Raw genomic sequence first — 15531 nt, 5'->3', positions numbered from 1 at the left:
CGATGGCCAAGTGGGGTGAGGGCGACCCACGCTGGATCGTGGAGGAGCGGGCGGACGCCACTAACGTCAACAACTGGCATTGGTGAGGGTCAGCGGGGCAGGCCGCGGGAGCGCTACGGTCGGGCCGGCTTTGCAGGGTGCCTGGAACCTCGTCCCGAACAGAGCTGGAGCAGAGTGGCGTGGGTCCTTCCTGTGGTAGGGGTCCTATCCGCAAGCTGTGCCACCACCACCTCTCCTCGACCTCTGTCTCAGTATATAGGGGCGGGGAGGGGGGCGACGTGGAAGACTGAGAGGAGAAGGATTCAGAGAAACCTGGACATAACCCTCTAGCTACTGCATCCGTCCTGAGTAGAGAGATTCCTCCACACGTGGCTGGAGGAGTCACTGAGACCCAAGGAGATTGCTGTGTGAGGTTTGGGACCAGAGCACTGCAATTCCCATTTTGTGGCTTTACGTGTGCGATTAAAAGTCTGACCGAGCCGCTCTCAGCCCTTTGAGGAAGGTTGAGGACACATGCTGCAGGTGCTGTGAGTTGAGCGATGCTACTGCAGCTCTGCAGCCTCTCACCCGGAACTATTCGCTGGGCTGTGTTCTAACTTTCGGGACGCGCCCCTTGTTGCTGGGCAATCATGGTTTTATAACCATACCATTCTTAAAAACCTTCCGTCCTTGTCGTTAAACTCCCCTGAACTTTGTTCATACGGTGGTATTTACCTCTCTTTTTGTTCATGTTGTCTCTTCTACTGGTTTGGAAACTGGAAGGCACATATAGCTCAGCCTTAGGGCTTAATTTAAGTTGTTTGGAAGACCTGGACTTGCATTGTTTGCATGGCCATATGTTTGTTGTTGTTGCACAAAATGTGAAGGGTATTTATAGCACAGTGTGAATTTGACAGGTTAGACTGCTGCTTCAATGAGGTCAAGGTTATTGGTTTATTCCTTATTGGACCTTTTAGTTCAGTGCTGCATTCAGTAGCCACAGTCTGTGCTCCTGACTTCCGCAAGATGTGCAGAGATTTCCACCTGGTCAAACTGGTGCGCCATATTATTGTTGCAAATAATGACCCAAGGACCATCTTGCTGAGAAAGAAAAGCATAATTTTCTATTGTGTTTGTACCATTTAGCACAGCAGTTGTCCTGGTTGTCTTAACATGTCGCTCTGTTCTCCTTCCTAAAGGAAAGTAATGTGTCTGCAGGAATACTGGCGTGGAACTGAGTGAGGCTTTTCATGTTCCTTTTAAACTATATTTGTCAGACCTGCTTTCTTCTTGAGAGCTCTTGCATAGAGCAAGCAGGGTATCTTCCATTTGGCTGCTGGTCCATAGCTGTGTTTCTGTTTTGCAGGACGGAGAGGGATGCTTCAAATTGGTCCACAGATAAGCTGAAGACGCTGTTCTTGGCAGTGCGGGTGCAAAACGAGGAAGGCAAGTGTGAAGTGACGGAAGTGAGCAAGCTTGATGGAGAGGCATCCATTAACAATCGCAAAGGCAAGCTGATCTTCTTTTATGAATGGAGCATCAAACTGAACTGGACAGGTGAGTCCGTGCTTCGCTGTCAGGAAACGGTTGTCTGTGTTTCAGTTGACCAGGAATGGGGAGAAGAATTAAAGTCTAAGGGCAAAAACAGCACTGCATAAAGCAGTATTGGAAGTTGGAATCTCTTCTCTGCCAGTGTGACCACTAAGTGGGTTGCCTCTTTGGTCTCACAGGCCCCACCAGTGACGTGGCTGGACCTCTGTAGTGCTGGGCTGTGGTCTGTGTTGAGTCATACAAAATGATCTGACACTTCCTCAAACTAGCTTCTCTCTCTTGGGTTTTTTAAAAGGAGAGTGGAATGTTTCTGGGATTGACTATAACTTGGGCACTTTTATTCTCTAGTTCAACGTCCTTTATATTAGGAAAGAACTGGGGCCATGCTCATGCCCCCTTTGGATGCTCCTTCCAGTTGTTAAATTGAATTTTAAAAGATGCTAACACACTGTGAGAATGCTACTGTCTGTGTGTGGTACAGGGCACGAAATAAACTTGTGCTTCTATAAACATTTTTCAAATGAATAGAAATAAGGAGAGAAATGGTAAATATGCCTGTCTATCAGTTTTCTAAGAAAAGGTTGTTTTGTTTTCAAAGTGCACCTACAGCATAGTAGGAGATGTACTACTAACCACAAGGTCAGTAGTTCAAGCCTATCAGTTGCTCTTTGAAAACCCTATACAGAGTCGCTATGGGTCAGAACTAACTTGACGGCACTCAACAACAACAGCATAGTAATCTGGAAAGTCTCCTGTATCTGGGCCAGTCTCCTTTTTATAGAGAAACAGGCTTAGAAAAATGAGAGGGAACCATTGCTTTGCTGAGTGATTTTTGAAATATTGTTAATTCTATAACATGACTTATGTGTTCTTAAAAATCACTGTGCTGTGCAAAATTGTTCTATGAAAACCAAGGGGCTTTAAAAAAAAAACAAACACACAAAAAAAATGATAGGAACCTAATGAAAATAATTGCATAGTTTTGCACATGTTAAATGGAATGGTAAGAAATACATAAATACTACAATAAATGTGGCACTTTACCTTGAAAGAGATCTGAAGTTTACTTGTGAAAGTGGGTGTTAGAAGGGTTGCAGCTTGTGAGTTACTGTGAAGTGATGGAAGGCAGGTCATCAGAAAGCAGAAGACAGTTATAACGCCAAATACAGGATGTGTGCTGCTCATACCATGCAATGAACTCATCTAGCTGGTAGGTACATGTTTTTGAGGGGTCAGCTGGTGCAGTTTTCTGTGTTCACCTAGATTTCTCACAGGTGAAATTGGGTATAAGCACATGTGAAATTTGTATTATGATCAAACAGTCTCTAGTGTATCACCCTCATTGGAAAAACTTCGTGTTTTCAGACCACGGCTTCAAATTGGTTTCATCATGGCTGACAACACAGGGAAATTGGAACAGATCAAATTTGTAAAAATCTGGGTGTACTGGAATTATAACCAGAATGGGGAAAATTATTGGTCACAGCCCTGGCATGGGAGACTCAGATGAGGAAGAGGCATAGTGTGCCTTTTCAGGAGGCTCTTAACTGGAACCTAATGCAGGAGACTGAATTATTAGCAGGACTTTGGAGAAGGACATGCGTTCAAAATGATGTAGTTGGTCACCATCTTGGAGCTGGGCACCTCTGTTTTCTACCTCTGCTGGCGAAGAGATTTGGTTGCTATGAAGTATGCACACAACTCTGATTTCCTAGAAGGAAGATTCAGTTTCTAATAGGGCTGTTGTTAAGTGCTGTCGAGGTGATTCCGACTCATAACAGCCCTGTATAGAGTTTCCAAGGAGCAGCTTGTGGGTTTGAACTGCTGACCTCTGGTTCGCAGTCCAGTGCTGATCCTACAGCACCACACTAGGAGTCCATCTGTAATTTTCCCCACCCTGAATATTGTTCTGGTGCGCCCACATTTTTCACATTCAGGTCCATTCTGGTGATGCTTCATCAGCCATGATGAACCAGGAAGAGCCAATTCAAAGTTCTGTTTCAAAACAAGTACTGCAGAGGTCATGCTACTGTCAAATCCACTTAGATCTCAGTCCCACATTAGAGCTGTCTCAAGTAGTTTGGTGAGGAAAGGGGAGAAGGGGTTGGTGGATCTGTCCCGTGGCATCCCCTCAGAATAGCGAGGGTCATTTCAGCTCTCCGGAAGAACTGTAAGCTGAGTGGTAGTTCGGAGTCCAGAGCAGGAGACCTTTCCTGCACAGGAGGAGACTAAATGATGTGTTAATTTTGACAGGTACCTCTAAGTCAGGAGTGCAGTACAAGGGGCATGTGGAGATCCCCAACTTATCTGATGAAAACAGCGTGGATGAAGTGGAGGTTTGTGCTTCCTTACTCCTCTCATGCGTCTTCTACTGCCTCTTCTCTCATGAGAACAATGACCTATCACTCAAGGTTATGAACTCAGGCTTTTCCATCCTTCGGAACCCCAGTCTACAGATGGTTTTCTAGGACTAGGGTGACTTTAGAAGCTTCCAGCGCCACTTGTGCTTCTTGAATTAGCACTTTGCGTCACCTTGTGCCATGTGTTCCAGCGTTAGCTGCCTTTGCCTCGGCAGAGAGGACTTGTGACGCAGTACTCGTAGGGATTGTTCTAGTGTCCCGACCCACCGGCTTTTCCTCTGGAAATGTCAGCAGTTCCCCGATCGCTCAGCACCTCCATTCCACAGTGTGAGCGCCCCTCAAGTTACTGACCACCTACTTCTGATCTTTCACTCAGATTTGTGTGAGCCTGGCCAAAGATGAGCCTGACACCAATCTCGTGGCCTTAATGAAGGCAGAAGGGGTGAAACTTCTCAGAGAAGCAGTGGGAATTTATATCAGCACCCTCAAAACAGGTATCCCTCGAGTAGTTACATATGCCTTGAGGAGGTCATTTTCCGCCTCTGATGCAGGAGCTTGGCAGCCCTTTCTTTGGCAGAGGGATAAAGGTTTGTGGGGAGGGGGTTTACTTCCTCAGAGGCAGTCTATAAGCTCTGAGTCAGTGTAATTCTAGAGCTGTTGTATAATTCTATATACATTGTTGCATATGTTGATTATTGAGCTCTTGAAACTTGGCGTGGCTAGTCCAAATGGAGATGCAGAGTGAGTATAAAACAGTAGACTTTGAAGATGTAATACACAAAAGAAAGATGGAATCCCTGAGTGCTAACTCCAAAAGGTTTGATTTGTGAGGCCCCACCCTCAGATATCGCAGAAGAAAAGCCTGGCATTCTACGTCCCAAAAGTCTCAGCCATTGAAACCCTGGGGAGCACAGTTTTGGTAGCGTAGTGGTTATGAATCCGGCTGGGAACCCCAAGGTCAGCAGTTCGAAACTACCAACTGTTGCGTGGGAGAAAGATGAGGCTTTCTGCTCCTGTAAAGATTTACAGTCTCGGAAACCCTGTACAGGGTCGCTATGAGTCGGAACCGACTCCACGGCACATAGCAACAACAACAGTGTAAGTCAGTTAGCAGTGAAAGGAAAGGGAGGGAAAAAAATCATATGCTAATACCAAAAAAGGGGTATCGATATGTCACAATGATACTTTAGATCTATTATGAAGATTAATTTCACTTTTATAATGTGGGCACTGGACGTTTTAAATTTCTATTTCAGGCTAACATTTCTATCGGGCAGTGGTGGTTAGAGCCATGGCCTCCCTAGGTTCGTTACTTCGGTGCATGAGCTGTGTCTATTAGATGCATCCTCCGGGGGTACTCAGACTGCTAGAGTAGTTCTCTACCCAACTGTCTCCGAGGATTCCACTTCTGTCCATTTGTTCGGATCTTGAAGTCAGAGCTAATACAATGACCATCGAAAGGAACCCTCATGGAAGGTGATACCTTTTTAGAGGGAACCAGTGTGGTGCTGTAGGATAAGCACTGAACCGCAAGGTCCTTGGTTCAAACTCACAAGCTGCTCCCTGGAAACCCTGTACCATTTCGTTGTGAGTCAAAGCTGACTCAACGGCACTTCACAGCAAGTGCTCTGATGCCATTGCTAATTGTAGCTATTGAGCAAAAGTGAGGCAGAGCGAAGGAATGGGACTAAACACACCCATCGATGGTAGATTCCCTTCCATAGGAGGCCTCACATACATTATCACAGGTTGTACAGTCAGTGGATCCTCTACAGTGAAACCTGTGGGAGCCAGCACTTGGTGGGACTGCCTTCCTGGTAAGCGTTCCGCCTTTCACAGAGTACACTCTTAGCTCTTTTCTATCACGTGACAGCTTCAGACTCACACAGGTTTTACTGTACGTTGAGTAGCATACCATCAGATACCTGCCCAGCATAGTCCAAAGGTAAAGATGCAGATAGAATCATCTTTTCTGATCATTCATTCATTCTAAGATGGTTTGTGTTTGTCAATTTACAATGAGGCCCCAAATGTCAGTCTTTAAGAACTATACCTTGCAAGAGCTGGGGATTTTATCTTTTCAGAGTTCACGCAGGGCATGATCTTGCCTACAGTGAATGGAGAGTCAGTAGATACCACCAGACAACCAGCACTGAAAGCGGAGGAGCGGAAGGTACGGTGTCTCTGCGTGGTGGGCGGGAGGCTCTCTGGAAAGAATGAGACACTGTCTCTCTCCTTGATTCAGCGTCTCAGCTCTAAGCCAGAGCAGCTACATCCGCTTATGAGTCCCCAATGTCTAGTTGTCTGCCCATCTTTAACCTGGGTTTACTCATGGATCCCCAGAAGAAACGGAAGCCTTCAGGGACTCAGAGTCTGCCTCTTGATTACACTGACCACCAGTTAGGAGGGTGCTCACACAGGGTGCTTCCACCACTATAAATAAGCCTTCCAGTAGCGCTTCTAACCAGGCTGTTAGATGGCTCGTCAAGAATTAGGTCACTGACTTAGGGTGAGCAAGTCTTTAGTGCAGGGCTTTGACAGAACTTGTGTGGTTCAGGCCCAGACTTGGTTTTGTTGTTGTTTTTAAATAATATCTAACATTTATTGATCACTTCACATGTATAAGGTATTATCCTAAGTGCTCTACATCTATTAACACATTTAAATTTCATAATAACCCGGTGAAGCAGGTATTTTATGATCTAGATTTTTTAGATGAAGAACTGTGGTTTAGTGAGGTGAAGCAATTTGCTCAAGTGTCTCGGAGCCAGGATGTTGCAGTGCAGCCGTTCTGAGCTCGGCAGTCATTCTTCAGAGCCCACCTCCCCATAAGGCTGTTCATCGTACCATTATCATGCAGCCTACTTGTACTTACACGTATTGTTTGTTTTTTAAGTTTTTATTGTGAATTATGTTAGTTTACATGGGAGAAAGTTAGCTTTACATTCATCCTATCGTACGTATTTCGCTTCATTGCCATGATTACAATCCCCTCCATGCATCGTCAACCAACCAAAGGGTATACCCCACAAGCCTGCCCCTCGGTCATCAGCACATAGCCCCTCTCCCTCTCTGGGTCTAGAATCCCCAGCCGTTCCATCTCTCCACATCATCGTCTCTGCCTCCCCAGACTTGGTTTTGAGACTATTGCCCTCCTGTCAGTACAGTGAAGGATATTCTGGAAGTAGGGAGGGAAACTGCTTTCAGATACTTAAGCCCAGAAATTTTGTTTGAGGATGACTGATGTCTTCAGAAGTGCCTACTGGCTTGACAGGCCATTTGGCTGATAGACTTTCAAATGAATGTCAGTCTCCCTTCTGGAGTGAGTGTCTTCAGTGGGAATTGAGACGCTTCTGCACAGGTTCCCTTCATGGCTGGAAACACACAGCTTCTCCCTGACCCCTGGAGTAATCAGCCTTGGAGGTGAAAAGATTTGAGAGGATGAATGAATGGCAAGTCTGTCCTGGAAACCCTGTTGATAGACCATACTGATTTGACCATTACTCTTAACTGACAGTTTTCACTGCCCTTCCACAGGCTACTAAGTCTGCTCCTTCGAAAACCCAGGCCAGGCCTGTTGGTGTAAGAATCCCCACTTGTAAGATCACCCTTAAAGAAACCTTTCTGACATCACCAGAAGAGCTTTATAGAGTATTCACTACCCAGGAGGTAAGTGATCTTGTCCTACAAGTTTCATGCTGTTTGCCATTCCAGTTGACTTGGGTTATGGGCACATCCTCTCAGCATGCAGAAGAGGTACTGATGACTGGACCCACAACAGAACAGAGCCCTGCCCCATCCTGCTCCATCCTCAACCATCATATTGAGAGTCTTCCTCTTTTTCGCTGAACTTCTACCTAATGTAATGTCCTTCTCCAGGGGCTGGTCCCTTTTGATAACATGTGCAAAGTTCATGAAACAAAGTCTCGCCATCCTGGCTTCTAAGGAGCATTCTGTTTGTCCTATTTGTTCTTCTGGCAGTCCATGGTCTAGCTATCTTAGCCAGTACCACTATTCAGAGGCATCAATTCTTCTTCAGTCTTCCTTATTCATTGTCCAATTTTTGCATGCATATGAGGCGATTGGAAATCCCATGGCTTGGATCAGGCACACCTTAGTCCTCAGAGTGACTCTTAACATTGTAACACTTTAAAGAGGTCTTTTGTAACAGGTTTGCTCAGAAAGAATTACTGTAGTCAAAACGTGGATTACAGTGGAAGCGAGAACAGGGAAACTCCCTGGACCTGGTCATTAGGAATAATATTATCTGGTGTGGGGAGGGGTTCGGTAGTGGCGGCATGCCAGTTCCAGTGGATGTTTGTTTCATCCCACTGAGAACCAGCAGAGGTAATGGCCATAGCCAAGTGTAAAGCTCGATGATAGAGGCAAAGGAAACCATCCATGGGGTGGGGTGGGGGGTCTTGAGGACACGTAGATAGCCCCAACCCTCACTGTGCATCCTGGTGTTCACCTAAGTCAGTAATGGCTGAGGCAAAGACAGGCCCAGACAGAATCAGAATTACAGTTGAACGTGTTCCAGCTCTTACAGCTTCTCCTTGCCTCCTTGTTCCTACAGCTCGTTCAAGCCTTTACCCATGCTCCTGCCGTGTTAGAAGCAGATAAAGGTGGGAAGTTTCACATGGTAGATGGCAACGTCTCTGGGGAATTCACTGATCTGGTGAGTACCTGATGGCCCCAGGCTCAGGTTGTAGCAACTACCTAGTTAGAAGAGACTGTAGGTAAAACGCAAGGCTTTAATTTCTTTGGTCAATAAAACCATGTTTTGTTATGGTTTGTTTTGTTTTTCAAGAAAATGCTGTGGTGTAAATTCTCTTAGCTTCCTAGAATTGCTTCCTTAATTATAAAATTAATTTTTCGTGAAGAAATTAAACTTGAAAAAAGAGTGTGTATATTGGGGTTTTGTGGCTTTTGATTTGCGGCACTAAAATGTCACCTGCTCACAGTTGACTGGGCTGACAGGGGTAAGTCAAAAATATTGCTACTGGGGCTCCTGTTTGTCCCTGCACAGGTTTACTCTAAACAAAACGTGTTTAAAACTGTCTACAATCAGTGGATGGCTGCAAACAAGTTCAGTAATGCACTTACTTATCTTAGTATTACGGTACCTTCAAAAACAGAGTTAATCAAAACAGTGACTTCCAAGGGGATCCTTTGGGCCAGGTAAATTCAGAGCAGAGCGGTCAGCTCAGAAGGTTGTGGTGACAGTCATTTGTATTTGCAAAGGGGGTCATCATGATAGATGTTTCTCACAGGATACAGAACCATCATGGTGGCTTACTAGGAAGTTTTAAGAATACAGAAAACTTTATCGGTGATTTAAAAGAAAAAAAAAACTACCAGGAAAGTTGCACCAAGGAATTCTTTCCATCACCACAGTGGTCCTGCTTGTTGTTTGAGGAGTGGCCAGGGCTGTCCTACTAGAATTTTACTGGGAAACCGTACCCCACCCTCCTTTCCTCTTCAAGCTTCTTTTTGTTCGTAAAACTCAACATTGAAAAGTAACATCATTTGAGCTCCTTGAGGATGCCAAAACTGCCATTTGGATGTGTTGACAGTTGGAAAGTGTAGAATTCTTTGCCTTCAGAAGTGTGTAGACATACACAGGATTGGTCCAGGAACAATAGCTTCGTGTTTTGTAACAATACTTTTTGACTTACCCCTGTGGCATCGTGGGTTACTGGACTGGACTGCAAAGTCTGTTTAAACCACAACACAAGGTCGGTGGTTCAAGCTCAGCAGCCACACCTTAGAAACCCTATACAGGTTCATTATGAGTTGGAATTGATTCTTTGGTATTTAACAGCAATTGCACAGATGCTGGACTCAGTAAGAAAGGCAGATACAACTCACTGTAGCCAGGATTGGATACATTGTAGTCTGTAGTATCCTTGACGTCTTTGATTACTTTAGGTCCCGGAGAAACACATTGTAATGAAGTGGAGGTTTAAATCTTGGCCGGAGGGTAAGTAAGCATATTGGCTTATTGCCATTTCCCCCAAATCCTTTTTTTCCCCTTAGTCATAAACCCAGATGGACACCCTTGGCTCAGGACAGGCAGGTGGAATAACTGGGCTGAGACTGTGGGAGTAGGGATGATGTGTAAGAGAATCCATCCCTAAGACCTGGATCTGAAGCTGCTTCCTCTTCTGCCTTTCCCCAGGGCACTTTGCCACCATCACTTTAACCTTCATTGACAAGAGTGGAGAGACTGAGCTGCGCATGGAAGGGCGTGGCATCCCTGCTCCTGAGGAAGAGCGGACAAGGCAGGGCTGGCAGCGGTACTATTTTGAGGGCATCAAGCAGACCTTTGGCTACGGCGCACGCTTATTTTAGAGTCGAAAACCTGGAGGCTACTTCCTGCCCCCACTTCAGTCGGGTCCCGGACCAGGGCTTTGACTCACAGGATTGCACCATCCCAACCACTAACTTGGGGGCAGAGCCCCTCCCCTCCACATATACCGTGGGTTTGTGCATGTTTTCTGCTGGGTGGGATCAGAGGGCAATTTCTCTTTTATGTGTACATACGCTAAATAAACCTAATTTAAAAAACCTTGTGTTGGTGTGTGTGGCTAACAGGCCTTGTGAAGGTTTTTCATTCAAAACAAAAGCAGGAGGGGCTGGGAGGCCTCACCTCCATTCTCAGTGAGTGGAGGTCATTGGAGGCTAAGCTGCTGGCCCCTACAAGCATTCCCAAAGCAGGCTTCTTCCACTGAGGGGAGCCCATGGGAGGGTTCGAGTTCTGGAGTAAACATTTCCCACAAACTTGCTGGTGGAGGCAGCGTCCTCGGCTGTCAACTCTCTCTAGCCTCATGTCCTCTTGCAAGAACAGTAGCCCACCAGATGCTGAGGTGAGGTATGGAAAGCCCTTCGTACCTGTGGCAGAAGTGAGCTGTGGGCCTTGGGTCAAGTTTCCATTTAGTGAGCAGTTACTATGGACAGACACTACACTTAACATGACCTTGTTTAACCCCTACAATAGCATTCTATAAGTATCCTGGAATCCTGGTGTGGTGCTGTAAAATAAGCCTGGACTGCTTAACCACAAGGTCAGCAGTTCAAACACACCAGCCGCTCCTTGGAAACTATAACCAACTTGATGGCACTTCACATCATTCCAGTCTTGTAAGCACCTAAACCTTGTGTTTCTTAACATAGCCTAGATCCAATAACTAGTATTAAGCAGAGCTGGACTAGGGAACAAAGACCCTAATCCAGAGCCTATGTTCAAGTTTGAACTGTTCCCTTGGTCTTCTCTTCCTTGGGTTTATCCCCACAGAGGTTGCTGTAGTTTGGTATTTCCCTCCTGGAATAGACAATCCCAGGCGTCTCCCAGAAAAAGGATGAAATGAATTGTCCTTGTTGAGAGTACTGTTCATTCAATTCGCCAAGCACTGTCTGCTTAGTGCTGGGAATACTTTGTAGTGGCGTTCAGACCAACTGCCCTGTTGTGTGACAAGGTAACAGCCTGGCAGCAGGGAGGGCTGTTTTCTTGGACCAATCCTGCCCCAACTTCCTGCACCCCGGTGAGTCAGTACCTTCTAGTCCAGACACTCTACCTCCTGCAGCTACAGCTATTTCCTGCATCTATTTTTGCATGTTTTATTAGGTGGCAGTGGGGCCTGCGGGCTAATCTACCAACACAACAGGACTTGGCCAAAAGTTCATAGTTAAAGTACAGCAGAAAATCAGCATTGATTTGCATCATGTAGATCCCCAAAGCCATCTCTGGCTTGCTGTACTCTTTAGATCTGTTTTGCCTGACTTACCTTTCAGGGATCCTAAAAGATGCCTTTTGATAAAGAACCTGGACTTTATTTTGAATATAACCAGTTCAAGAATATTACAAGCATCTGAGTAAAGATTGTTGTTGTTAAGTGCCGTCAAGTCTGTTCCAACCCATAGCGACCCTGTAAAGGGTTTCTGAGGAGCAGCTGGTGGGTTTGAACTGCCAACCTTGCAGTTCACACTGACCTTGTGTAGAGATTACAAACACCTTAGTCAAAGCCGATGCATTAGAACAATTGATGTATTTGAACAGACTTTATTGAAAACTGAATGAACAATCTTAGGGAAAATACAACCCGAGGTGAGAATGACAAGACTAGCTCACTTACCCATCACCAGGAAAGACCAAGTGCTAGAAAATGTCATCCTGTGAAGCAGAGGGTGAGCAAAATCCTCAATGAGAAGGAATGACACGATCCACGACAGCGGACTCAAACATCCCAGTGATCATGAAGGTCATGCAGAACCTGTCCACATTTCTTTTGCTTTACATAGGTCCCTCTGAGTTGGAACTCACCGAATGGCAACTGACAACAGTACAAATCAAAACACATGGCAAAGTGCCTGTTTCAGGGCAGATGCTCACTAATGTTTCCATCGCCGGTACTGATGGCTGTTCCACTTTTTCCCATTGCCACTTTACCAACAGCATTTGTTTGCCATCTGATCTTAAAAAGTGAAATGTCATTAAGTTCCAACTCACAACGACATGCGTAGGGTTTCCAAGGCTGTACATTTTTTTTCGGGAGCAGAGAGCCTCATCTTTATCCAAAGAACCATGGATCTTGTGGTTCATAGTCCAGTGCGTATCCTACTGAGCCACTGGACTCTAAAAAAGCAGAACATTGTTGTTGTTAAGTGCTGTCAAGTCGGTTCTGACTCAGCAACCATGTATAGGGTTTCCAAGGAGCAGCTGGTGGGTTTGAACAGCAACTTTGTGGTTCATGGTCCAGGGCTGGTCCTACAGTACCACACCAGGAGTCCAAAACCAGAATAGTATAGCTAAAAATAAACAGGTGAACTTGGTTGGGCCTGGGTTTGAATCTCAAGTGTGTCACTCCCTAACAAATTGGGCAAATTTCCACATCTGTATGTGGCACTGGGAGCAAATGTGCTGGACTGCAAAGTTAGTTTGAACCACAAGGTCTGTGGTTCAAGCTCACCAGCCACTCCTTGGAAATCCTATACAGAGTCGCTATGGGTTGAAACTCACTGGATGGCACTTAACAAAAAAATGGGTCTAATAAGTACCTGTGAGAAGCTGAGGGACAATGCATATGAAAGCATGGGCATCTAGTGGCACTTTGCAGATGGTACCTGCTGATTTCTGGGCTCAAAAGTCCAAATGTTTTCCCTTGAGACAGAATTGTTTTGAAATTAGCCAAATTGCAGATCCTAGGCCAAAGTCTTACTTCCAAAGATCCTACTTGGAACCACCAAGTTTTGGCTAGTAGACTAGCGAAGGAACCTACGGGCTTTGACCCATGAACTTACGTTTTAGTACATATCCTAGGTGATGTGACAGTCAAGAATGTGTTTCAATGATACATGTGATAGAGGGTAGACACGTGTTGACATGGGTGATTGGGCAGGCAATACACAGAGGGAGGTTGGCAGAGGAAAGATGGGGTGGTGGGAGACACAGGGAAGAATGCGATGGTTAAAGTGAATAGAGGTAAATGCTGTTAACTGTTGGTGCATGGAGGGGATTGCAACCATGTAGTGAAGCAAAATAATGTGATTTGTTGAATGTAAAACTGATGATCTGCTCTGTACTGTAAACCTTCACTCAATTCACAATAAAATGTTTAAATAAAAAAGAAAGGAAGAACGCATTTTGAGAAGCACCACATTAGGTTTTTGAAAACCTAATTTAGGAGAACAGCCAAATCAACACAGTTTGTGAAAAATGAGGCAAAGGAGCTGAAACATGCTGTCTTTTCAGAGGCAGAGGGAGACCAGCAGGGTCTGGTTGCTGGTTAATTTACATTGTGTTAGCTGCTGTTGAGTTGATTCTAACTCTTGGCGACCCCATGTAAGTAGGATAGAACTGCTCGGTTGGCTTGTTAAAGCTGTGATCTTTTGGCAGCAGATTGCCAGGCCTTACTTCCCAGGTGCTTTTGGAGTCCTGGTGTGGGGCTGTGGGCTAATGCGCCAGACTACAAAGCCATTTGAACTGCAAGGTTGGCGGTTCAAGCTCACCAGTTGCTCCTAGGAAACCTTATACAGGGTCGCTATGGGTCGGAACCGACTCAATGGCACTTAAAACACAGGTAGGTTTGAAGCACCAACTTTAATTTAGTAGACTAATGCTTAGCCATTTACACCACCCGGGGACTCCTATTTTAAATCCTAGTAAGAATTCAATTAGATAGGTGTGCTTAATGTAAAATGAGACCTGATTGCACAAGTGGTTAAGTACTCAACTGCAAACCAGAAAGTCAGTGGTTTGAACCCACCAGCTGCTCCTTGGAAGAAAGATGGAGCAGTCTGCTTCTATAAAGACTGACGACCTAGGAAACCCTGTGCGTTTTCTATTCTGTCCTAACAGGTGGCTGTGAGTAGAAACCAGCTCAACAGTATCAGGTTTGGTTTTTTGGTTATGGTCTAACCTAGAACCCTTTACAGAGTCCTGGTATAGCACTGTGGGTTAATGTGCTGGACTGCAAAGTTGGCTTGAACCGCAAGGTCTGTGGTTCAAGCTCACCAGCCACTCCTTGGAAACCCTATTCAGGGTCGCTATGGGTCAGGACCGACTTGATGGCACTTAACAACAACAGAACACTTTACAAATCAAACCAAAGAAGGAAAAATTGGGCAAAACCATCTTGGTGGCTAGGGCAGCAGATGTTAAGTTAGGTACAGAGTGGCGGTACTCAGTACTAGGCCTGAAAGAGTCTCCCATCTCAGTGTCTGGGATAGGAAAGGCACCTAGTAAATCCGTGACGGGGCTGACAATGGACCAGAATGGGGAGGAGGGCCCTCTCTGGTTCCCTAGGCCCCTTCCTGGGCTCTGATTCTACCCGCTCCACAAATCCTGCGTTTCACAGGTTCAGTGACCCTTCCATCAGTGCGCCTCCTCACACACAGGTGTTCCTTAAGCCTGCAGGCACCTGCACAGAGCCTCTTTCTCCTTTGTAGAGCTTGAATAAATACCATTTTATAGCTGACCTACTCCCCAGCCCCCTTTTCTTTCATTTCGTTCATCTGTGGCCTCACATGGCAGCAATTTAGTATGTCACTTATCTTGCAGATTAAAAGGGGGCTGGCTAAATTCAGTTTGGGTAATAGACACCGGTAGGTCTAGATTAAATTTAGACAGCGTGTATAAATGCCAAGGTAAGTAATGTGGAAAGAAGAGGACTTGGCAGTTTGTGTGAAAATCGACTTTGGGATGTCTCTATCTTTTTATTAAAAGAAGAAAAAGACTTTGACTAAAAATAATTAAAAGGTACTTGTGCCAATCTTGTTGACTTCCTAGACGAGAGAGAGGGTTGTGAACTGGCTCCGATCTCGTGGTCTCAGTTCCTGCCCTCTGGAACCCTGTAATATTCCAGTTGCACTAGAGTATTTTTAGACTCTGGTCTAATCCCTGATCAATAAACTTGTTTCTGGGTGTGGCGGTAATCAAAGGAGGACACATCTGGTGCTCAGCTTCTCCAGGTGGCAGCTCTGGACAACACTTAAGGATATACCTTCCTCATGTGTGTCTGTCCTTCCCCAAATGCCCGAAGTCTGGTAAGGGTACTGACAACGGTAAGGAACAGGTCCATCTGTGTCACTTCACAGGTGGAGTTCTTTGTGTGGGATCCCCCTGCAGCAGGTTACTTGCAGG

The 15531-nt window shown here is 45.5% G+C and overlaps 1 protein-coding gene across 1 annotated transcript; it reads left to right on the top strand.

Moving 5' to 3' along the window:
- The first annotated feature begins 2 nt into the window (after positions 1-2).
- On the top strand, positions 3-10244 carry AHSA1 (AHA1, activator of heat shock 90kDa protein ATPase homolog 1 (yeast)). The gene is made up of 9 exons (XM_006864765.1): positions 3-82; positions 1346-1536; positions 3784-3866; positions 4267-4384; positions 5975-6063; positions 7428-7559; positions 8467-8568; positions 9822-9873; positions 10072-10244. Exons 1-9 carry the CDS (start codon positions 3-5, stop codon positions 10242-10244), a joined length of 1020 nt encoding a protein of 339 aa, XP_006864827.1.
- The last annotated feature ends 5287 nt before the right edge of the window (positions 10245-15531 follow it).

The sequence above is a fragment of the Chrysochloris asiatica genome, unplaced genomic scaffold (assembly GCF_000296735.1).
Source record: "Chrysochloris asiatica unplaced genomic scaffold, ChrAsi1.0 scaffold00070, whole genome shotgun sequence".
NCBI lineage: Eukaryota > Metazoa > Chordata > Mammalia > Afrosoricida > Chrysochloridae > Chrysochloris > Chrysochloris asiatica.
Note: the sequence above shows the minus strand (reverse complement) of the source record. Positions and strands in the feature narration are given on the sequence as shown.